Raw genomic sequence first — 23,929 nt, forward strand, 5'->3', positions numbered from 1 at the left:
GCTCGTGGCTAATTCAGAGGCTCAGCGTGAGCTTTGTGTTTTTTTTTGCAAAAAATAAATAATTATCAGTTAGCTGAGTTTCTTCCCGTTACATGGATATGAAACATTCATAGTTTATTAAATATTAAGAAGCCCTCAAACGCTGTTTCCTGCAGATGATGCGTTTTTCCCTGTAACGGGAAGAAATGATGGGGTTCAACAGGTTAAGTATATTGACTGTGAAAAGTAAGTCAAAATGTACTGTGTTCTTGCAGAATCAGGAAATGATATCCCACAATCAGAGAGCGTCCTGGCGACTTCTGATCTCTACCCTCGGAAAAATGTGTCCGACTACAAAATGCTGCCTGGTAATTCCTGCAGAATGTTTTACTTAAAGGGGCCCGATTATTCTTGCTGCACATTCCTCTGGTAACAGTTAGAAATAATGAGAATTCACCTTATATAGACCCACCCTATAGGCGCGTTCACACCGGAGCACTTTTCCTCGTAGTTTTCCTCATACTTTTCCTTGTACTTTTCCCGTTTAGTTCCGTTAGTACCCCTTATGTCGCGTTCACACCAAAGAGAATACTAAGTGCAGGGAACTTTTACCCCCATTTTTAGTGCCTGCTAGAGAGGTGGGACCAAAAAAGTACACATTTCTGATTGGCTAGGCGAATTGCAAACCACGCCCCGTAAAACTCTGAAAGGTTTTTTGAAGCCACCATTGTATTTGCTGGCATTAGCATTATTAGCATTAACCCCACGCTCCAACGGAGAGAGAATAACTTATGGCACCACAAAAGAAAACATGGGAGCGGTGGAGATGAGGAGGTGTCGACGTTCTGGCGATTTACTCGGAAGGCTTCAGTAGAAGCCGCTGGGAGTCCCAGCAGCTTCAACTGAAGCCAGTCCCCAACTCGGGGGACTTCCGGCCGGGGACTTCGGGTGGCATTATACGCCGTGAAGTTGCTTGCAGCCTGCCAGTAAACTCAAAGCAGAAGAAGACGAAGCGATGTCAGCGGCTCATTTGCGTAATCTACCCTCAGAGAAAAGTACTCCGGTGTGAACGCGATTGGTTCTTAGGGCACCTGCCTTGTATAGTCCGATTGAATCGAACCCTGTGCGGTTCATTTGGGTTTGTGTGAACACAATCCGAGACCTCTTAAGTGAACTAAACAACCGGACTCTGGTTCCGCTAAAATAGGTGGTCTCGGAGCGCTTGCTTGCGAACTCTGAAGCGGTTCATTGCTGGTGTGAACGCAGTCCGCACCAAAACATAGGAGGCGTAGTATTTACGTATCACAAGAACGCGGATATCTTCAAAATCTTTAGCGACAGAGTCTTTCAAGACATCCGCGGTTGTTTAGTTAAAGAGTGAAACAGAATGAAGTGTTGAACAGTGTCGTGTAAAGTAAAAATTCTCCGTCAGCTACATAAAAGTAAGAACACCTGTCGTCGGTGAAACGCCCCTCCTTACTGCAGAACGTCTCTCATTATATGTGTTATAATGTTTTTAAACGGACGTTGTCTGATTATATAATCATATGCGCGCGCCGCTAGTGTCTGTTGATCTCCAGATTAACAGCAGCATGAGAATAACCTGCCGAAAGTGCCGATGCTCCATGGCGGAGGCTCCGGTAGAAATTGCCGGGATTTACGTTTTTAACCCCTTAATGACTGACCAATGGTTGAACAGCATTTCTGTGCACATGACTTGTGTTTAAAGTTTATAGTCCATTTGAGTTTTGCCTGTGAACATAAACCGAACCTTCTGAAAAATGAAACAATGTAACAAACTGTGGTCTGGTGCGCACCAGAGAGCGGACTATTAAGGGAGAATGCACAACCCAGTCTAATAAAAAAACGTGTAATAACTACGTTGGTCCACAACGTAGACCGTAGTATTTCTACAAAAACGTCTCTGAAATTGTAAGATCCCTAAGTTTTTTTGGCTGGTGTCTATGTCACGTGATCTTCAAATTTCTCCCTGCAGAAAAAAAAACATGGACGAACTTCGTTTTATTCTCGGTGGAAAATGCCTATTTTAAGGTTAGTTTGGCCATTAAAATGCGTTTTGATGTCATTTGATGCGAGAAATATGAGTTGTTATTTCAGATGATGTGTGGAGTGGATGTACATGATCTTTAGTTTGCTAGTTATTACGAAGATTACTTCAGGAAATTGTGTCTATACAACGTTTTCATTGTTACCAAGGTGGTTGCTACGGACGCTGCTATCGATATTATTTCTGTTATTTTGTGTAACTGTTTAATGGTGTTATCTTTATTGCTAACCCCTTCCCCGTCAATTTATAGTGTTGGTCCACAACGTATTAGTTTAACAAAATCCGCATCTAAAATTGTGGCATAGATACATTATTTTCACCTGTGCAATTCTCCATTTACTCAACAATAACACATAATTATCCTTGTGTTTATTTATTTGTTTGATTAATAAACACAAGTTGGAGTCTGTCAGGACCGAGGGTCGGAGCAGCTCATTTGCTTTAGAGAATGTTACACCCGGAAGTAAGTATTCTCTCAGCTTCGCTTGACGAACTGGGAGTTGTAGTTTTAAAAGACGTTTTCGTATTTCCCATAATAAGAAGTTGCCAGTATTAAACTGTGTACATCCCTGGAGGTTTAGGGGATAGGAAACACTCACATTTAAAACATATAATTAATAAATGGGTGAAAATTGCTTGTGCCCATAATGGGCAGCATTAATATATATACCCACATGCCATCTAAGGTCAGAAGAGCTTTATTTAAAGGTGACCTATCATGCAAAATGCACTTTTGTACATCTTTTATACATGAATATGCGTCCCCGGTGTTCCAGGGAACTAACCAAGTGTCAGAAAACACAACCCTCTCTATTTTCCTCCATACCCAAATCTCTTAAAAAGGGGCTGCAACGGATCTGATACAGAATGATCCAGATTTGAACACTTCTATGACGTCACAGAAGTGGCGCTACGGCTATTGGGCCAACTCCACCAATCAGGAGGAGACAGCCACGGACATTGCCGTTCCAAAGCGCTGGAGACGCTGTAGTAAATATTTCAGGCCTGTAGATGGTGCCGTTCTCACAGAATCAGTCCATGAAAAGACACTGTTAAATTGAGCGAAATGAGGAATGGCTAAAATGCATGATCTGTTTGGTATTTTGAAAAATAAAAAGTATAAATATGCCTTATATAGGTATGGTCCTGCACTATATTATTCAAATATAGCATGATAGGTCCACTTTAACAGCTGGTCTTATGTTTGTGACCCCTCCTGTTGTTAATTGATAAGCCTGAAACATGCACTTGTCAAGGTTCAGAGGCCATCCATCCATCCATCTTCTCCCGCTTATCCGTGGTCGGGTTGCGGAGGTAGCAGTTCCAGCAGAGAGCCCCAAACTTTCTTTTCCCTGGCCACATTAACCAGCTCTGACTGGGGGATCCCAAGGCGCTCCCAGGCCAGCGAAGAAATATAATCCCTCCACCTGGTCCTGGGTCTACCCCTTGGTCTCTTCCCAGCTGGACGTGCCTGGAACACCTCCCTAGGGAGGCGCCCAGGTGGCATCCTGACTAGGTGCCCGAACCACCTCAACTGGCTCCTTTCGACGCGAAGGAGGAGCGGTTCAACTCCGAGTCCCTCCCGGATGACCGAACATCTCACCTTATCCTTAAGGGAGACACCAGCCACCCTGCGGAGAAAACCCATCTCGGCCGCTTGTACCCGCGATCTCGTTCTTTCGGTCATGACCCATCCTTCATGACCATAGGTGAGGGTAGGAACGAAAATGGCGCAGTAGACAGAGAGCTTTGCCTTCTGGCTCAGCTCCCTTTTTGTCACAACGGTGCGGTAAAGCGACTGCAGTACCGCTCCCGCTGCTCCGATTCTCCGACCCATCTTACGCTCCATTGTTCCCTCACTCGAGAACAAGACCCCGAGATACTTGAACTCCTTCACTTGGGGTAAGGACTCATTCCCTACTTGGAGTGGACAGTCCATCGGTTTCCTGCTGAGAACCATGGCCTCAGATTTGGAGGTGCTTATACTCACCCCAGCCGCTTCACACTCGGTTGCGAACCGATCCAGTGAGTGCTGAACTGCAAACCCCCCCCCCCCCCCCCACGACTACGCCTCGAAATCTGATCCATGTATATTACAAACAGGATTGGTGACAAAGCGCAGCCCTGGCGGAGTCCAACCCTCACCTGAAATGGGTCCGACTTATAGCCGAGGACCCGGACACAGCTCTCGCTTTGGGAGTACAGAGATTGGATGGCCCTGAGTAGAGACCCCCTCACCCCATACTCCCGCAGCACATCCCACAGTGACTCCCTGGGAACCCGGTCATACGCCTTCTCCAAGTCTACAAAACACATGTAGACTGGATAAGCGTACTCCCAGGCCCCCTCCAGGATCCTTGCGAGAGTAAAAAGCTGATCCGTCGTTCCACGACCAGGACGAAATCCGCATTGTTCCTCCTCAATCTGAGGTTCGACAATCGGCCTGACCCTCCTTTCGAGTACCTTAGAGTAAACTTTCCCGGGGAAGCTGAGTAGTGTGATGCCTCTGTAATTGGCACATACCCTCTGATCCCCCTTTTTAAAAAGGGGAACCACCACCCCGGTCTGCCACTCCTTCGGTACTGTTTCCGACTTCCACGCAACGTTGATGAGACGTGTCAACCATGACAGTCCCTCAACACCCAGAGCCTTCAGCATTTCTGGGCGGATCTCATCCACCCCCGGGGCTTTGCCACTGTGAAGTTGTTTGACGACCTCAGTGACCTCCCCCCGGGAGATTGGTGTCGATCCCCCGTCTTACTCCAGCTCTGTCTCTAACATAGAGGGCGGAGTTGTCAGATTCAGGAGTTCCTCAAAGTGCTCCTTCCAACGCCCTAACACTCCATCAGTTGAGGTCAACAACGTCCCATCCTTACTGTACACAGCTTGGATGGTTCCCTGCTTCCCCCTCCTGAGGTGTCGGACAGTTTTCCAGAACAACTTTGGTGCCGCCCGTCCTTTTCCATGTCTTCTCCGAACTTCTCCCACACCCGCTGCTTTGCCTCGGCCACGGCTGAGGCTGCTGCCCTTCGGGCCTGTCGGTACCTTGCAACTGCCTCGGGAGTCCCCCGGGATAACAAATCCCTGAAGGCCTCCTTCTTCAGTCGGACGGCTTCCCTGACCACCGGTGTCCACCAGGAGGTTCGAGGGTTCCCGCCCCTTGAGGCACCTAGGACCTTGAGACCACAGCTCCCCACCGCGGCTTCGGCAATAGAGGCTTTGAACACCGACCACTCTGGTTCAATGTCCCCAACCTCCACAGGAATACCCGAAAAGCTCCGCCGGAGGTGTGACTTGAAGGCCTCCTGAACTTGGGCCTCCTCCAGACGTTCCCAGTTCACCCGAACTACACGTTTGGGCTTACCAGGTCTACCCAGAGGCTTCCCCCGCCACTCGACCCAACTCACCACCAGATGGTGATCAGTTGACAACTCCGCCCCTCTCTTTACCCGAGTGTCCAAAACATACGGCCTCAGGTCCGATGATACGATAACAAAATCGATCATGGACCTTTTGCCTAGGGTGCTCTGGTACCACGTACACTTATGAGTATCCTTATGTTCGAACATGGTGTTTGTTATGGCCAATCCATGACTAGCACAGAAGTCCAGTAACAAACCACCACTCCGGTTCAGATCAGGGGGGCCGTTCCTCCCAATCACTCCCCTCCAAGTGTCTCCATCATTGCCCACATGTGCGTTGAAGTCTCCCAGCAAGATTAAAGAGTCCCCTTCAGGAGCCCCATACAGGACTCTTTCCAGGGTCTCCAAGAAGGCCGTATACTCTGAACTGCTGTTGGGTGCATAAGCACACACAACAGTCAGAGTTTTCCCCCCCATAACCCGCAGGCGTAGGGAGGCGACCCTCTCGTCCACTGGGGTAGACTCCAACAACGAAGCACCCAACCGGGGACTTGTGAGTATCCCCACACCCGCCCGGCGCCTCACACCTTGAGCAACTCCGGAGAAGAATAGAGTCCAACCCCTATCCAGAAGTAAGGTTCCAGAGCCGATGCTGTGCGTAGAGGTGAGCCCAACCAGATCCCTATTTAGGGGCAATGGATGTCCACTCTCGGGAGACGACAGACAGTGGTGCGGTTAGCCAAAGTGACAGACCTAATGTTAGCCCTATTTACAGGCAATGGACGTCCACTCTCGGGAGACGACCGACAGTGGTGCGGTTAGCCAAAGTGACAGACCTAATGTTAGCCCTATTTACAGGCAATGGACGTCCACTCTCGGGAGACGACCGACAGTGGTGCGGTTAGCCAAAGTGACAGACCTAATTTTACCCAGGGAAAAGTGGTGAAAATGAGAAAATGTATCCGAAAATAGTGCCTCATAATGCGGGCATGTGGACAGTAGCCAGAGACTCACGGACACACACACATGCAGAGATCCAGGGGGCGGAGCACATGGCTTTTTTTACCCAGAAATAAGTCTCTGAGAGGCGGGGAGACTCAGAGGACAGGCTGCGTCACCTCACTTTGTAACCCAGGAAAGGAGCAGGAATCCTGGCTGCGTGAGTGGTAAAAGCGCATTAAGCTGTTTTAATCCGACAGCCGCTGATGCGCACGGAAGTCTGGCCGTTTCGTTAACATTTGAATGGCCAAATGGGCGGAAATCCGTCCGTTTCGTTAAGACGCCGGACTGGAGCCTGTGCAGGACCCCAGTGAGAGCTCCAGACTGTGTGCACTGTGTTAGGGAACCATATGAATGGTGTACATGAGTGTTAAAAGTGCATTAAACGCTTTTAATTCAACAGCAGCCGCTGACAATCTCACTGTGTCACCCAGGAAATGAGCCGGATTTGTGGGTAGGCTGAGTGTTAAAGGTGCATTAAACTGGTTTTAATTCAACAGAGGACAGGCTGCTTCATATCACACTTTTACCCAGGCAATGAGCCGGATTTGTGGGTAGGCTGAGGCATTAAACTGTTTTAATCCGACAGCCGCTGATGCGCACGGAAGTCTGGCCGTTTCGTTAACATTTGAATGCGCGGAAATCCGTCCGTTTCGTTAAAACGCCGGACTGGAGCCTGTGCAGGACCCCAGTGAGAGCTCCAGACTGTGTGCACTGTGTTAGGGAACCATATGAACGGTGTACATGAGTGTTAAAAGTGCATTAAACGCTTTTAATTCAACAGCAGCCGCTGACAATCTCACTGTGTCACCCAGGAAATGAGCCGGATTTGTGGGTAGGCTGAGTGTTAAAGGTGCATTAAACTGGTTTTAATTCAACAGAGGACATGCTGCTTCATATCACACTTTTACCCAGGCAATGAGCCGGATTTGTGGGTAAACTGAGGCATTAAACTGTTTTAATCCGACAGCCGCTGATGCGCACGGAAGTCTGGCCGTTGTGTTAACATTTGAATGCGCGGAAATCCGTCCGTTTCCTTAAAACTGTGCAGGACCCCAGTGAGAGCTCCAGACTGTGTGCACTGTGTTAGGGAACCATATGAACGGTGTACATGAGTGTTAAAAGTGCATTAAACTGTTTTAATCCGACAGCCGCAGGTGCTGACGGAAAGCAGGCGGAACAAATTGATTATTTTACCCAGGAATAAATGTTTGCAAGGCGGGGAAAGTGTTCCTGCAGCCCCTCCATAACGGTCATAATGATTAGAAATGATTTCCAGGACAAAGCGTTTTTTAAATGTGGAAAAAACTATTTTAAACTGTTTAAAAAGCACAAAGTGATTTGAGTGCAGTTCTCATGTGTCCCCACAGGAGGGTGCATCATCCCAGGGAGCACAGTGCATTAACAGTAAAAAATACAACAAAAACAGGGCAAATCAATGGATTTAAAGGGCAGGGAAGCTCCGCACCACACACAGGTACATTCCTAAATCCCCACCATGGTGACCACGGTGATTTAAACTAGTTTCTGCGGGGAAAAGAGTGCTAAAAATCTGATTAAAGCCTGCTAACAGTGTGGTAAAAGTCTGATTGTGTCAGAGACCCATAGTAATGCAGGGTCGGGCCGGGTCAGTACTTGGATGGGAGACCAGCCTGGGAATACCCGGTGCTGTAAGCTTTATTTAAATACAGGTACATCCATGGTGATAAGATAAGATTTATACCCTAAAATAGCATGCTAAGCGTGGGTGTATTAGTTTCAAAGCATGCACACTCTGCTCATGTCAGACTTCCATGAAATAGACCGGGAAAAGCACCTCTCTGTGGCTGCTCACAGACCCCCGAAGTAGCTCCAGCTCGGCTTCCTAATACGGGCAAACAGGTTTTTTCACACCTCCAGGAGAGGGACCGGGAAAAGCACCTCTCTTTGGCACCTCACAGAGCCCCAAAGGACGGCCTAATGACCTCCAGCTCGGCTTCCTAATACGGGCAAACAGGTTTTTTCACACCTCCAGGAGAGGGACTGGGAAATCACCTCTCTTTGGCACCTCACAGAGCCCCAAAGGACGGCCTAATGACCTCCAGCCTCTCTCCCTCACATGGAGCTCAGGTTATTTGATACCTCCAGGAGAGGGACCGGGAAAACCACCTCTCTGTAGCCCCTCACAGAGCCCCAAAGGACGGACTAAGGACCTCCGGCAACAGTGGCACTTCCATAACCTCGTGCACCGTGAGTCCCCGGGCCCCCGGACTTAAGCACTCCCCCACGGACTAAACCCAGATGATCACACCCTACAGAACCTCATGCCCCTGGTAACCCTAAAGGGGGTGGATTTTGCGGTGCTTTACCGTCCGCACATCGGCATCCATATTTTTCCTTCTTCACGACACCACCACCCCTTCTTTGGAGGATATTCTCATGCTCCTGGTAACCCTTGAAATAGTCTGATACTACCAGGGCTCATCACCGCACTTTACAAGCCAGAAATAAGGTTTAAATGGTCGGGGAAAGTGTTTTTAAACGTCTGGAAGAGAGTTGTAGCCTGTCATTTTGCACGATATCATTTAACATTGAACATCTCCTGGAAATGCATAGAATATGTCCATTTCCAGGAGAGATTCCATGTTAAATGATATCGTGCAAAATGACAGGCTATAACCCAGGAACAAGTGTTTGAAAGGCGGGGAAAACTTGTTTAAAATAGTCGGAAAAGTGTTTTTAAATGTATGGAAGAGCGTTTTACTCTGTCATTTTGCAGGATATAATTTAACATGTAACCTCTCCCGGAAATGCACAGAATATGTTCATTTTCAGGAGAGGGTCAATGTTAAATGATATCCTGCAAAATGACAGGCTAAAACACCCAGGGATACGTGTTTGAAAGGCGGGGAAAAGTTGTTTAAAATAGTCTGATACGTCCAGGGCGCATCACCGCATTTTACAAGCATGGGAAGGTGTCTTAATCATGGGTAAACATTGTTTAAATAGTCTGATACCTGGCACTGTATTTACCCCTGGGAACCTTCAAGGTTATACTAATGTTTTATTATTTATTTAATTATCACACCATTTTTACAAAAACAGTATACAAAATATACATAATAAACATAATAACAACATGATTAGCAGGGGCCTGGGGGCCATATTAGCCGTCTAACTTGTACGGTGCACCGGGGAAAAAAGGTTGAGTCCACAGCCCCTGTCCCCTCATCAGGAGTATCAACCGGCCCTGAAGAAGAGGTATCGCTGCTCTCCGCCCCTGAGTCCTCTTCGGAGGGAGCTGACGGTGGTAGACCTCCTTCTGATGATGCTGCTGCAGCTGCCGCCGCCCTGAACATGGAGCGGATCTTCAATCCCTCCTTTATTCCAGGCGTATTCGCGTAGAACCGGTCTGCAGTGCTTACGTCGTGACACATAAACCTAGCGAGAATCGACCTGCTTTCTGGATCTTGGTGATGCTTGATATTGTAAGCCAGGGCAGTGCGCAAGATGGTGAAGGTGACGGCTGTTTCCAGCCCAGCATCAGCCCAAGCCCTCTTCAAGTGAGCGTTCAGGTTCTTGGAAGCGTGCTTCCCCGTTGTGAAAAGGAAGAATTCACTCTGAGGACCCGACAAGGCCTCTTTTATCCCCAACCACCACATGACCCAGCTAAACTCCTTTATTGTAAGCACCAGCTGTGCTTCTTCAAATGTCTTGGCAGTCTTGTGATCCTGCACGTGGATGATGTAGCCCTCAGCAGTGCCCCTTCTGTCCGCCTCAAAGACCTCCGTGTTGGTCATGTTTGCGTACACACCCGGACGGTGGCCATACAGGAGGCTCCAATGGAGGGTTAGATAGCCATATAGCAGGTACTGGGTGATTGAGGTCGGATTGCTAGCCATCAGGTCAAGGAGATCAGGGATGCGCTTCTCAGCGGCCGCCATGGCGGCGAGAAGCTCCGCCTGGCTCGGCAGACGATCCAGCTTGTTCCTCTTCACCTTAAACTGGTGGACAGTGACAGACTTTTTCAAATCGTTCATGTTGGCTTTCACCTCTCTGATGATGTGGGTCATATCAGACTTGGTGAGCCTGCAGTCCCGGAGCTTTGACGCAGACAAGTACCTCAAGAAATGGTTCACAGTCTTCAGGAACAACAGCGATGTTGTGACTGCCCGGCCCGACTTTGAAATATACTCGCTCCAGCCACGGACCCTCTTTGTGTCTTTTAGAAACAGCCAGTCTGACAGCCGGTCAACACCATGAGCCATGAATACTAGGAAGTTCTTTATCCGGCTGACATTGGACATACAATTCTCTTTCCGTTTTACTGTCGGTGCGACACCCTTACAATGACCTCTGTATGTCTGAATGTACGTCTCCATGCTTTTAGGCAACGTGATTTCACGCATGGTATTCCCCCGTCCCTTCCCAGTGGACCAGTGATTTCGGGGAGAGGGCCAGTCCTTAGCCAGATTAGCTTTCAGCTTATTGGAGACAGACGCACGGGTCTTCTGGCATACAGGGGTCTCACTACCGGAGGTTTCTATGGACCGCATGACAGTCTTCACCGGGGTCTTGCTTCCGGAGGCTTCTGGGGACCGCATCACAGACTTGAGAGGGGTCTCACTACCGGAGGCTTCTACGGACCGCATGACAGTCTTCACCGGGGTCTCACTACCGGAGGCTTCTGGGGATCGCATCACAGACTTGAGAGGGGTCTCACTACCGGAGGCTTCTATGGACCGCATGACAGTCTTCACCGGGGTCTCACTACCGGAGGCTTCTGGGGACCGCATCAAAGTCTTCACCAGGATCTTGAGAGGGGTATTGCTGCAGGAGGCTACTGTGTTCATGCCGGGGGTACTTGAGACTGCTAGGCCCTTAAATCGTATACATTCTTCGTCTTCCTCAAGCAGAGCAGCAGTGGCACTCTGCTTCCTGGGTTTTAGACCCTGTTTTAGCCTGGAGCGCAGGGTCTTCACCTCATCAATGAGGGTATCCTTCTGAGCCCTCAATGCCACATTTTCCAGCCTCACCTGCCTGCAGTCCTCTTCGTCACACTCGGTATGTGGGGAGAAGGGTGGAGGGTGCACCGGGTATTCCTCCTCATTGTCTATATCCAATGATGTAGTCATTCCAATGATGGGATTAGTCTCTCGGAGGTCATGGAGCAACTGCATGGCCACACTATGCTTCAGCCTTGACATGACCTGATGTGCCTCATCTCGGGAGAACTCAGGGTGGTCACGAGTTACATGACGGTGTAGTCTCTTCCCAGCATACGAACACCCTGTGATGGGACAGGGTTTGGTCCGAACATTTATTCTGCCACTGGCCATTTTAAGAATGATGCCTCTTTCCTCCAGGTTCCGCACTGCATGTTTGTGCTTAAGGTGCTTATTCAAAGCCAGATAGCAGAGTCTGCACACCGGGCATTCGGACAACATCCTTCCTAAAACACACACAATGAATTCTATTTAAATGGTTTTCTGTTTCTCCGTTTATATGCGTTAGCTAACTGGTGATTGCAACCATGGGTCCGATGCTTCAATGCAGGGAACACGGACCAAGGGGAGGACTTGGGTTACCACCTGGTTAAAATGGTCCCACCTCCGCACCAACGCGGGGCTGATGATGGGTCCGATACATTGATTGTTTTTTGTTTCATGGTTCTGCCACGAGCTCACAAGACAGTTTTGAGTACGAAAACGTGGGGATAACAGTACCTCCGGGCGCTCCATCCCGCTCCGGCCTTCGCCGCAGCGGGGGGAGGAGGCATTGAACCCCTCGCACCTGCCCCCGGAGGAGGCAGGGGAGTCAGGTACCCGGAGGCGCACGGTGGACGGCCAGGGCGAGGCCGCCACACCGCACTGGAGTCAGGGTTCCGAGTTTTTCGAGCCAGGTCCCGGTGAAACGCAGTACGGAGCACCCGGCAGGAGCCTCCAGCAGACCCCCCCGCGCGGTTCCCTCGTCCCTCGGAAGAGGCGGAGAGGTGGGTGTTTTTCATCTGCTGGGGGACTGCCGGGGAGAACGTGCTGCTCTGGAGCCAGGCTCAGAGTTAGTGGCAGTGAGAGCCCGTGCACCTGCCTTTTACAGCAGGCACGCGCTGGTATCGGGGTGGGGAGAGAAGGTAGAAGCAGAGGCTGCAGAAACAGCCAGAGCCTTCCCCTCTAACACACCCCTCATTCGGTTCATAAGCACTGGGCAGAGTCCCCTGTGAACTCTCCTTATATTCCTCGGGAGACCAGTTGGGACATGGCAGCATCCCACTTCTCCTGGTACACCCTATCGTTAAATGACCTCAGTAATGTGCTGCACAACATCACATGGGTAAATGAGCTACGTAATGCCCTGCAATATCACATTTGGTTTATTTCCAAAAAGCCTGGAAAAAACACATATCCGTCATGTCCAGTAAAATATCATTCTTTGTTTATTTCCATCCTTCAGGCAAAAACACATATCTTTGTCCGCTCCAGGAGCACAGTCGAACCCGCAGTTTGGAGGAACCGACCGCCAAGCACCGGAAGCTGGACCCGGGGAGGAGGCCCTCCGATGGCGGGTCAAATTTGCTGATACCACAGCTGGCTGGACACTAGCCGTAGAGGAACACCCGGGCGGGACCAGGCATGTCCCTCTTTGCAGACAAGCATATATGCGCTCCGGCATTCACGGGCATATCTTTGTCCGCTCCAGGAGCAGAGTCGAACCCGCAGTTTGGATGAACCGACCGCCAAGCACCGGAACCTGGACCCGGGGAGGAGGCCCTCCGATGGCGGGACAAATTTGCTGATACCGCAGCTGGTATGCAGCATAATATATGCGCTACGGCATTCGCCGCACTTGAGTCATGGTGCTCAGAGTTAGTGTGCTACCCGGAGGCGCATGGTGGACGGCCAGGGCGAGACCGTCACATCGCACTTGAGTCACGGTGCTCAGAGTTAGTGTGCTACCCGGAGGCGCACGGTGGACATACGCGGGGGGACATACGCGGGGCTGGTGAGCATGGCGCGGAGCACCCGGCAGGAGCCTCCAGCAGGTGTAAGCTCCTGGAGGACTGTCGGGGAGAACGCGAGGTGCACCCGGCAGGAGCCTCCAGGTTTGATGGCGGACTGTCGGGGAGCACGGTACGGTACACCCGGCAGGAGCCTCCAGGTATGCTGGCGGCGGACTGTCGGGGAGCACGGTACGGAGCACCCGGCAGGAGCCTCCAGGTCTGCTGGCGGACTGTCGGGGAGCACCTCACGTTCTGAGAACGCTTGATGCACCCGGCAGGAGCCTCCAGGTCTGCTGGCGGACTGTCGGGGAGAACGCTTGATGCTCCCGGCAGGAGCCTCCAGGTCTGCTGGCGGACTGTCGGGGAGAACGCTTGGTGCACCCGGCAGGAGCCTCCATGTTTGCTGGCGGACTGTCGGGGAGAATGCGCTGCACTTGCTTAAATGGTCCCACCTCCGCGGGGCTGGTGATGGCAACATTGGGTCCGATGCTTCAATACACTGTCACAAAAGAGGAACACCCGGGCGGGACCAGGCATTTCCCTCTTTGCAGACAAGCATATATGGTTGTTACGCAGGATCAAACAGGTAGCCTGTGATGAAGTTGGGTCGACCCTATATCATGTGAAGCCACCGAGCCATGGTCCCCGAGGGAACCGGTGCCCGGAGCAAGGCCAATTGCTGAATGCCGCAGCCGACTAAGGCCGCTATGCAACAGTGGAGGATTAGAGAAACAGGTGTTTGCCTGGCACTCCGCGGCGAAGTGGGGAGGTGGAACTTCCACCCCGCTGCGGAACACGTGGTGGGACCCCTGAGTCTTGGAAACGCTTCATATCGGTCGGCCCGGGAGGTAAAAGACACGCAGGGTAACGGACACGCAGGGTTACCCCCACGCAGCACACACAGCACACGGAGGAGAGAGGGGAGTCAGGTACCCGGAGGCGCACGGCCGCCACACCGCACTGGAGTCAGGGTTTCGAGTTTTTCGAGCCAGGTCCCGGTGAAACGCAGGACTCCAGCAGGAGCCTCCAGCAGACCCCCCCGACGGATCCCTCGTCCCTCCCGGCCATCAGAGTCGAACCCGCAGTTCGGAGGAACCGACCGCCAGAGCACCGGCACGAGGCCGGGCCGGCAGAGGCCCTCCGATGGCGGGTCACGTTTGCCATTCGATCTGTGACATCCATAAAAAAGGGGTGAAAATGAAAAAATTTATCCCAAAATAGTGCCTCATAATGCGGGTAGAGTCCCCTGCCAACTCCCCTTGCATTCCTCCAGACTCAGAAAAAGTCTAAGTCAACTTTTTGGAGAACCATAGAAAATGGGTGAAAATGAAAAAAAGTATCCCAAAATAGTGCCTCATAATGCGGGTAGAGTCCCCCGCCAACTCCCCTTGCATTCCTCCAGACTCAGAAAAAGTCTAAGTCAACTTTTTGGAGAACCATAGAAAATGGGTGAAAATGAAAAAATGTATCCCAAAATAGTGCCTCATAATGCGGGTAGAGTCCCCTGCCAACTCCCCTTGCATTCCTCCAGACTCAGAAAAAGTCTAATTCAACTTTTTGGAGAACCATAAAAAAGGGCTAAAAGTATCAAAATGTATCCCAAAATAGTGCCTCATAAGGCAGGTAGAGTCCCATCAAACTCCCCTTGCATTCCTCCAGAGGTCATTTAAAAAACTTAAAGTTTGTTAAGAACCATGCTGGGGGGTCTCCGAGGCAACAAATGTGTCCGAGAAACTCAAAGTTTGCAACCATGACAGAGTGTGGTTGCTCCACAAGTGGTATTCAAGCCCGAATGCAGTTGGGGTGTATGTACAAAAATAATGTGTCTGAAAATGCTGCTCAAAATGCGGCTACAGTTTCCTGAAAACTGGCCTTGCATTCCTCCAATGTCACAAAGTAACACTTTACTTTTTGGAGAACCGTACAAAACGGCTAAAAGTGTTGAAATGTATCCGAAAATTGTGTCTCATAATTCCTTGACAAAGCCTGCATTCCTCCAGAGACCAGTTTCCCAAACTCAAAGTTTTGCAACCATGACAGAGTGTGGTTGCTCCATAAGTGGTATTCAAGCCAGAATGCAGTTGGGGTGTATGTACAAAAATAATGTGTCTGAAAATGCTTCTCATAATGCAGCTACAGTTTCCTGAAAACTCGCCTTGCATTCCTCCACTGTCACAAAGTAACACTTTACTTTTTGGAGAACCGTACAAAACGGCTAAAAGTGTTGAAATGTATCTGAAAATGGTGTCTCATTATCCTTGACAACGCCTGCATTCCTCCAGAGACCAGTTTGGGAAGAACCATGTTGGGGGGTCTCCGGGCAACAAAATGTATCCGAGCCAGAGTGCACATACAGCGGATGAATTCCTCCATGAAGTTACACAGCCGTTTTTTTTCTGAGTCCTTTCAAAAACCGGGTTTCTGATTTCGTGCAGACAGTAACTTGAAAAACATGAACGTTTTTTTCGGACGGAGAAGGGGAAGTTTGGGTTCCCTCTCCGTTGTAAATTGCAACGGGTGGGTGGAAAAGTGTTCGGGGCTTCGGCCCGAAGCGCCGATGGGTTGAGCATCTCGGAGCCCCTTCTCCGTTGGCACTGTCATTTTTTCGAGAATTTTTCAAAACTTCATTTTTGATTATTTTAAGATATAATTGACCGTTTTCTTTCTTTTTTTTTTCTTTCCACGGGTGGGGGTCTAAAGCATCATGCAGGACCCCAGTGAGCTCCAGACTATGTGCATTGTGTTAAGGGACCATGTGAGTGATAGCACCCATCATTTAAACGCAAAGGCCACCATTAAAAATCACTTTTAGGGGGAAAACAGTGGGTCCGTCCGTTTCGTTAACAAACGGATGGACAAGCCTGATTAAAGCATCATGCAGGACCCCAGTGAGCTCCAGACTATGTGCATTGTGTTAAGGGACCATGTGAGTGATAGCACCCATCATTTGAACGCAAAGGCCACAATTAAACATCACTTTTATGGGGAAAACGCCGGCTCTGTCCGTTTCGTTAACAAACTGATAGGCAAATGGACGGAAATGCGTCCGTTTCGTTAACAAACTGATAGGCAAATAGACAAGTGGGTGAAAACGGCCGAGTCGCTGCTCCAGGCTGTGTGCATTGTGTTAGGGGGCCTTGTGAATGATAACATCCATCATTTGAACGCAAAGGCCACGATTAAACGTCACTTTTAAGGGGAAAACGCCGGCTCTGTCCGTTTCGTTAACAAACTGATAGGCAAATGGACGGAAATGCGTCCGTTTCGTTAACAAACTGATAGGCATATGGACAAGCGGGTGAAAACGGCCGAGCCGCTGCTCCAGGCTGTGTGCATTGTGTCAGGGGGCCATGTGAGTGATAGCACCCATCATTTAAACGCAAAGGCCACGATTAAACATCACTTTTAGGGGGAAAACGCCGGCTCTGTCCGTTTCGTTAACAAACTGATGGACAAGCCTGATTAAAGCATCATGCAGGACCCCAGTGAGCTCCAGACTATGTGCATTGTGTTAAGGGACCCTGTGAGTGATAGCACCCATCATTTAAACACAAATGCCACGATTAAACATCACTTTTAGGGGGAAAACGCTGGCTTTGTCCGTTTCGTTAACAAACTGATAGGCAAATGGACGGAAATGCGTCCGTTTCGTTAACAAACTGATAGGCAAATGGACAAGCAGGTGAAAACAGCCGAGTCGCTGCTCCAGGCTGTGTGCATTGTGTTAGGGGGCCATGTGAATGATAACATCCATCATTTGAACGCAAAGGCCACGATTAAACATCACTTTTAGGGGGAAAACGCCGGCTTTGTCCGTTTCGTTAACAAACTGATAGGCAAATGGACGGAAATGCGTCCGTTTCGTTAACAAACTGATAGGCAAATGGACAAGCGGGTGAAAACGGCCGAGTCGCTGCTCCAGGCTGTGTGCATTGTGTTAGGGGGCCATGTGAATGATAACATCCATCATTTGAACGCAAAGGCCACGATTAAACATCACTTTTAGGGGGAAAACGCCGGCTCTGTCCGTTTCGTTAACAAACTGATAGGCGAATGGACGGAAATGCGTCCGTTTCGTTAACAAACTGATAGGCAAATGGACAAGCGGGTGAAAACGGCCGAGTCGCTGCTCCAGGCTGTGTGCATTGTGTTAGGGAACCCTATGAATGGTGTACATGAGTGTATACATGTTTTAAATAGTAGGATACCTCCAGGGCGCATCACCACATTTTACAAGCCAGGGAAGGTGCATGGATCCTGGGTAAACATTGATTAAGTGTTTTTAAATGTGTGGAACAGTGTTTTGTCACTTTCAAAACTCTCCTGTCATTGACTGGAGAAATTGGGTCGATGTTGTATTCAATCTGGCCATTAATATTCCAGTGAGACGAAGTACGTACATTGACCGGAGTGATCCCATGTTAATTTTGTCCAAAAACCGGAGCATTCCCTAGCCAACTGGTAACGCTCCACCTCCCGCACAAGCTCCGACTCCTTCCCCTCCAGAGAGGTGACGTTCCACGTCCCCAAAGCCAGCTTCTGTCGCCCGGGTCTGGTCCGTCGAGACCCTCTGCCTTCACTGCCACCCTTCTGGCAGCGCACCCAACCCCATCGCTGTTTCCCGTAGGTGGTGGGCCCACGGGACGGAGAAGCGGAGGTGTTGCCCACGTCGCCTTTTCGGGCTGTGCCCGGCCGGGCTCCGTAGCAAGCCCGGCCACCAGACGCTCGCCGACGACTCCTCCTTCTGGGCCTGGCTCCAGAAGGGGACCCCGGGCTTCCTCCGGGCCGGGTATCCTCACTTTGTGTGTCGTCTTTCATGAGGTCTTGTGAACCTTATTTTGTAAATCATTTAGTAGGCTATAATCACACAAATTCTGTGTTTTATATTTAATAATTCTGTGTTCTTTATTTATTGATTGTTCAATACCTGACAATGCCGGAGATGAAATATCTACATACATCTTATAAGAGTATAATACATACGTATGTATAATATCAGTTAAAATAAGTGCTTCAACATAGTTAACATTGCTGGAGGTATATGCACAAATATTGATAGATGTCTTGTAATGCACTATTGAGGAACCTCCATTCATTGCATAACTACACCGTTTTTGTATAAGATATGTCAATAAACCTTAGAAAATTTTGAAATCTTGAAAGGGATGTGCAAAATAGTCATTATATACAGTCTTTAATTAACTATTAGTAGAGAATAACAAGTAATTAATATACGTTATAGGGATCCTATTAATATCTAATAATAAAAATAATGAAATTCAATAACATGCTTTAACCACTAGGTGTCCCTTTTATATCAGCTGTGCACCTTAATGGTGTAAATACAGCCTATCTACCAATTAGATCAAATATAAAAGTCAGCCGAATTAGTGTTGATACTGCGAAGAGACGTATTGTGTGAAAAGAAATGTAAGATGTTGTTTAATTGCTGATATATTTATGATCCACGTCACGTTTTCAGTTTTGGCAGCAGTTCCTCATCTTTGTCTAGAAGTCTTCTAATCAGGGCTCTATAAATAGAGAACTACGGCAGATATGTAATATTTAATGCAGCCGGATCGTGTATTACAATGCCGTTATGTGATGACTTTCAAAGAGAAAAGCAAGCACACTCGGAATAAAGTATTTTTATTTTTTTTTTAAATGTTTTCGTTCTGTTTCCGGTATTTGTTTATGACGATGTGATGTGAGATGTGAAACTGGAATTGCACAGGGGAAAATAACGTATCTATGCCACAATTTTAGATGCGGATTTTGTTAAACGAATACGTTTGCGCTGTGGACCAACACTATACATTGACGGGGAAGGGGGTAGCAATAAAGATAACACCATTAAACAGTTACACAACATAACAGAAATAATATCGATAGCAGCGTCCCTAGCAACCACCTTGGTAACAATGAAAACGTTGTATGGACAGAATTTCCTGAAGTAATCTTCGTAATAACTAGCAAACTAAAGATCATGTACATCCACTGCACACATAATCTGAAATAACAACTCATATTTCTCGCATCAAATGACATCAAAACGCATTTTAATGGCCAAACTAACTTTAAAATAGGCATTTTCCACCGAGAATAAAACGAAGTTCGGCCACGTTTTTTTTCTGCAGGGAGAAATTTGAAGATCACGTGACATAGACGCCAGCAATTGGAATGAATGGTGAAAAAAAACGTAGGGATCCTACAATTTCAGAGGGGTTTTTGTAGAAATACTACGTCCTACGTTGTGGACCAACGTAGTTATTACACGTTTTTTTGTGAGACTGGGTTGGAATGCACCCTTAGTGCCCTGGGGTACTAAGTGCCAGGGCACTAAGTGCCAGGGCACTAAGTGCCGGCACTCTGTACGGCAAAGTACTTGGTGTGAAAGCGGCTCTTGTCTCACGTCTAGTTCAATAGCTTATATCTTAGTTCTTCCTGTTTAGCACTAGCAGCAATGTGAACAAAGAATCTCACTGCAGTGATCGGATGGTTTTACAGCATTCGTTCTCTGTTAGTGACTGGCACAATGACATATAGAAACAGCCCAAAATCTTATATATATGGAAATGTTTAAATAACTTTGAAGTTTCTTGTTGTGTATATGGCCCCTGCTATAGGAGCTACGTCCATGTCATAAGCAGTGACACAAACAAACTGGAATAACGTGTAATGTAATCTGAAATGTTTAACACCATCTCAAAGTTATTTTTTGTTTAAACTGTTACATTGTTTTATTGATACATGCAGATGTATTTTTCCTATGTTTAGAATACACAGAAAAAGTTGTAATGGTAGATGTTACAGGGACTTTGAAATTTATTTTAACTACATGACATTGGAATAAAAAATATAAATATAAATCGCCTTGGTTTAACACGTAATAAAAACATACAAAAATACCATTATTCAAACATTTATTAATATTTGCCGTCATCGCTTCGTCACAGTTTTGAAATCACACCTAGGACATCAATAACATTTCAATAATGTGTCAAAAATAACTGTACATTTTTCTGCAGAGTATCTTTTAAAAATGTTATTTAATGCATATATTTTTAGCTCACTTTAATTAGACTGATGCAAATAAATCGTAGAAGAGTGAGTGTTTTACCTGCGCTGCCATGAAAGACAGATCCATGGTGGCGGGGTCTTTGATGGCAGTCTGGTCCTCCTGAAACGTTGTGGATAGTCGTCCTACGGCAGCTGGGAAGGACAGGATCCCCTGAGAGAGAGAGAGAGAGAGAGAGAGAGAGAGAGAGAGAGAGAGAGAGAGAGAGAGAGAGAGAGAGAGAGAGAGAGAGAGAGAGAGAGAGAGAGAGAGAGAGAGAGAGAGAGAGAGAGAGAGAGAGAGAAAAGGGGGGGGGATTATATTTGAATATTATTCTATATATATAATTATAGAGATCACACTCAGGTTCATTCCAATAGCTGTATTAGCTTAAAGGTGACCTATTATGCAAAATCCACTTTTTATGTCTTTTATACATTAATATGTTTTCCCTCTGTGTTATGAGATCCTGCAAATTTCAGGAAAAAAAGATTCTCTCTTTTTGTCCTGATCCATCTATATAAAAATCTGAAAATGTACTGATCAGATTTTAGCCACTTTGTGATGTGTTTTTATGGGTTGTGCAACCATTAGCCAATACTTGCATGCATTTAAAGCTATAGATACAGAATCAGCACTTTTGGAACAGGGCTGAAACAGAGGGGTTTATGGGATGCTAGAATGCCTTAATCATTGTGCAGGATAATGCAGATAGTCAATTCATACAATACATGAATAAGAAACTAATTATAGAAGACGTGAGATGTGAGTCCTGGTGAAGCAGAATGGAATTAATGCTAAAACCCGGGGGGGAAATGATAAATAACCTGGTGCATGTTATAATGCACTGCAGCCCTCAATTGTTCATTTTTCATATCTTTTTTTATTTCTTTTTTTTTGATAAGAGAAAGGTTCACTTACGAATCTAAACAATCACTTCAAAATGTAACTTTATTAACACTTTATATCCCCACCTGTTGTCTTGTTGCCACTGGCTTTGCAAATACATACATACTGTTTATGTTTATTATGTATTTTCATGTGTAATGCCTTGTCTGCAAGCTGCTGTGACAAAAGAAGAATTTCTAAAAACCAAAGTCTTTGTTGAAATAGACCTTAATATAGGCATCTGTCCAATAACACGTACAACAAATTTTCTACTTCGAGGCGATGGAACTTTATGTTGTAAAATGCTGACTGAGGTTTTGGGACTCATTCTTGCACCATTCTATTTATCTTTCTGGTCACTTCACAACAATGTTAGCAAGTGTTTCTCTTTTTTCATGTTGTTTTTCAAGACCTCGGATGTGCCAAGGACAAGAAATGGCAGCTCTTCAGCTAACAGTCAATAATCAATTCATGGTCCGTGCTGGGACTTGAACCATCAACCCTTGCATTGGCCGGGAATCGAGCGCTGGTCAACTGCTTGGAATGCAGCTATGCTAACCACTATACAAGAGAGTAAAGGCACGGACACACCATGCCGATTATCAGCGTCGGTGAGCGTCAGGCCGACGATGAGCGTCGACACGCCCTACTCAGCTAGCGAATCAGTGCATGAGAAGCGAAACGGAAGTGAGGGACCCAAACAAACTATTAAGAAGGCAAATCTGAGATTTCATTTAACTCCAGCTCTCGACACAGGTTCGGGAAAGCCCCGTGAGCTTCTCGCTGTAGAGTGAAAATGGAACGCACACGCTATTTGTTGTTTGTTTGTATCACGCAGTCTGTTTTTCTTCTCTCGGTTATCACACAGTCTGTCTTCCTGTTGTTGTCTCTTTTGAATGACGAATACACACTACCGCCGCCTGCTGGTAATGAGAGTTATTGCCACTCACGCATGCGCAGTTCGTACGTACTTCTTGGCCGTCGGCTGAGGTCTTTGCGGTGTGTTCCAGTGCGAAACATGGCCAAGACGCAGAGACGCGAGGCGACGCAACAGTCGGGGGTCCGTCTGTGTCAGTTATTTGTTGTCAGATTGGTGTGTCCGGCCCTTAACACATACGTCGCTTCCGGGCAAAAAGTACGGCTCCCCCCACTTTTGGGGAAAAACAAAGCTGTCATTTGAATGGCGGTCAATACAAATTCTGAAGTTTTTGCCAATCCGATCAGAAATGTAAGAAAACCGTAGAATTTTGGATCTTCAAAGAGCCCGATTACAATGACCAGACAGCCAAACAATTACATTAAATCATTGGAAATCGAAGATCGGGCTCGATATATGGTTAAATAAAGCAGTAGGCGCTTGATGTCCATAGATGAGGGTAAAATATATACGTCACTTTACGGCCCCGCCCACTTTTGGGGGAAACCAACGCTGTCATTTGCATGGTGATCGAGCCTGAAGCCACAGAGCTCTTCTTTTACTGTTCTTTTTTCTTTCAGAAACAGTGAACTCGGAATGTGTTTTAATGTCTGAGGTGCAATAAACGACACAGCAGCTTGTTGGCATGATAAAACAATTGTTTTCTGCCTCGCTCATGAGAGTAACAGCCGGCTAAAATTACAGCCTCGCCTACTGATTTTTATTTAACCATATATCGAGCCCGATTGTTGATTTCAAATGATTTAATGTAAATGTTTGCCTGACTGGCGATCGTAAAAAGGGCGCTTTGAAGATCCAAAGATCCACGGTTTTCTTACATTTCTGATCGGATTGGCAAAAACTTCTGAATTTGTATTGACCGCCATTCAAATGACAGCGTTGTTTTCCCCCAAAAGTGGGCGGGTCGTAATTTTCGCCCGGAAGTGACGTAGGTGTTACTCTCATCTATACCACTAACGCAATTATTATCACATAAAAAGTTAAGAAATCAGATTAATTTTAAGGCGAGACACTACAGGTGAATAGGGTACTTTTTCTTTTTACTTAAAGATATCAGCTAGAAATTTCTCCAGTTAATTACTTACATTAAGACAATTGTTTTTTGCATTACAAGTTTTATGAAAAAGCATGTTTAAATATGCAAATGAGCCATAGTCTCATTAAATATGCGCACATTTTAATACATTTCAGGAACACAAATCTGAACATTGGATAAAGCCAGGTTCAAAATTCTTGTTTCATTTTGTAGTCATATTAGATTCTAAAGTTTTTAGAGAAAACAACCTTTAAAGATTGCTGTGTGGCGCTACCTAAACCCTCCTGTTCTTTGGATGACAGCTTGTGCCTCGCTGCACTCTGTGAAGGTATTTCATGGTCAGGGTCATGTTTTGTGTCTAACCTTGCTTCGTGCAAGTGAAAATTGTTGTCGTCTTCAAAGCTAACCAGGAAGTGTTTTAGCACACCACGTGAGGCATCTAAACGAATCACGTTGTCAGAAATTGACACCAGCCAATGAGATTTCGTTTTTTGGTTTAAGACCCCTTTGTACTTTCACGATTGGTCGGTTGCTGATACAAAGGAAATTACCATATTTGGGTCCGATGAGGATAGCCGCCCGCTTTCACACCAAGTACTTTGCCGTACTTAGTTGCCAGTACTTACT

General features: G+C 47.2%; 1 protein-coding gene across 1 annotated transcript in view; it reads right to left on the bottom strand.

Annotated features, from left to right (window-relative positions):
* Window positions 1-20,531, bottom strand: part of LOC307016876 (uncharacterized protein C14orf132-like) — a gene marked incomplete at both ends in the record, with an annotated part of 61,906 nt that extends 41,375 nt beyond the window's left edge. Inside the window, one exon of the mRNA XM_079646235.1 lies at window positions 20,505-20,531. Within this exon, the coding sequence (XP_079502361.1) occupies window positions 20,505-20,531 (27 nt within the window). The remainder of the gene's footprint in view (window positions 1-20,504) is intronic.
* Window positions 20,532-23,929: the final 3,398 nt, after the last annotated feature.

The sequence above is a fragment of the Notothenia rossii genome (genome assembly GCF_949606895.1).
Source record: "Notothenia rossii genome assembly, chromosome: 8".
Lineage (NCBI taxonomy): Eukaryota > Metazoa > Chordata > Actinopteri > Perciformes > Nototheniidae > Notothenia > Notothenia rossii.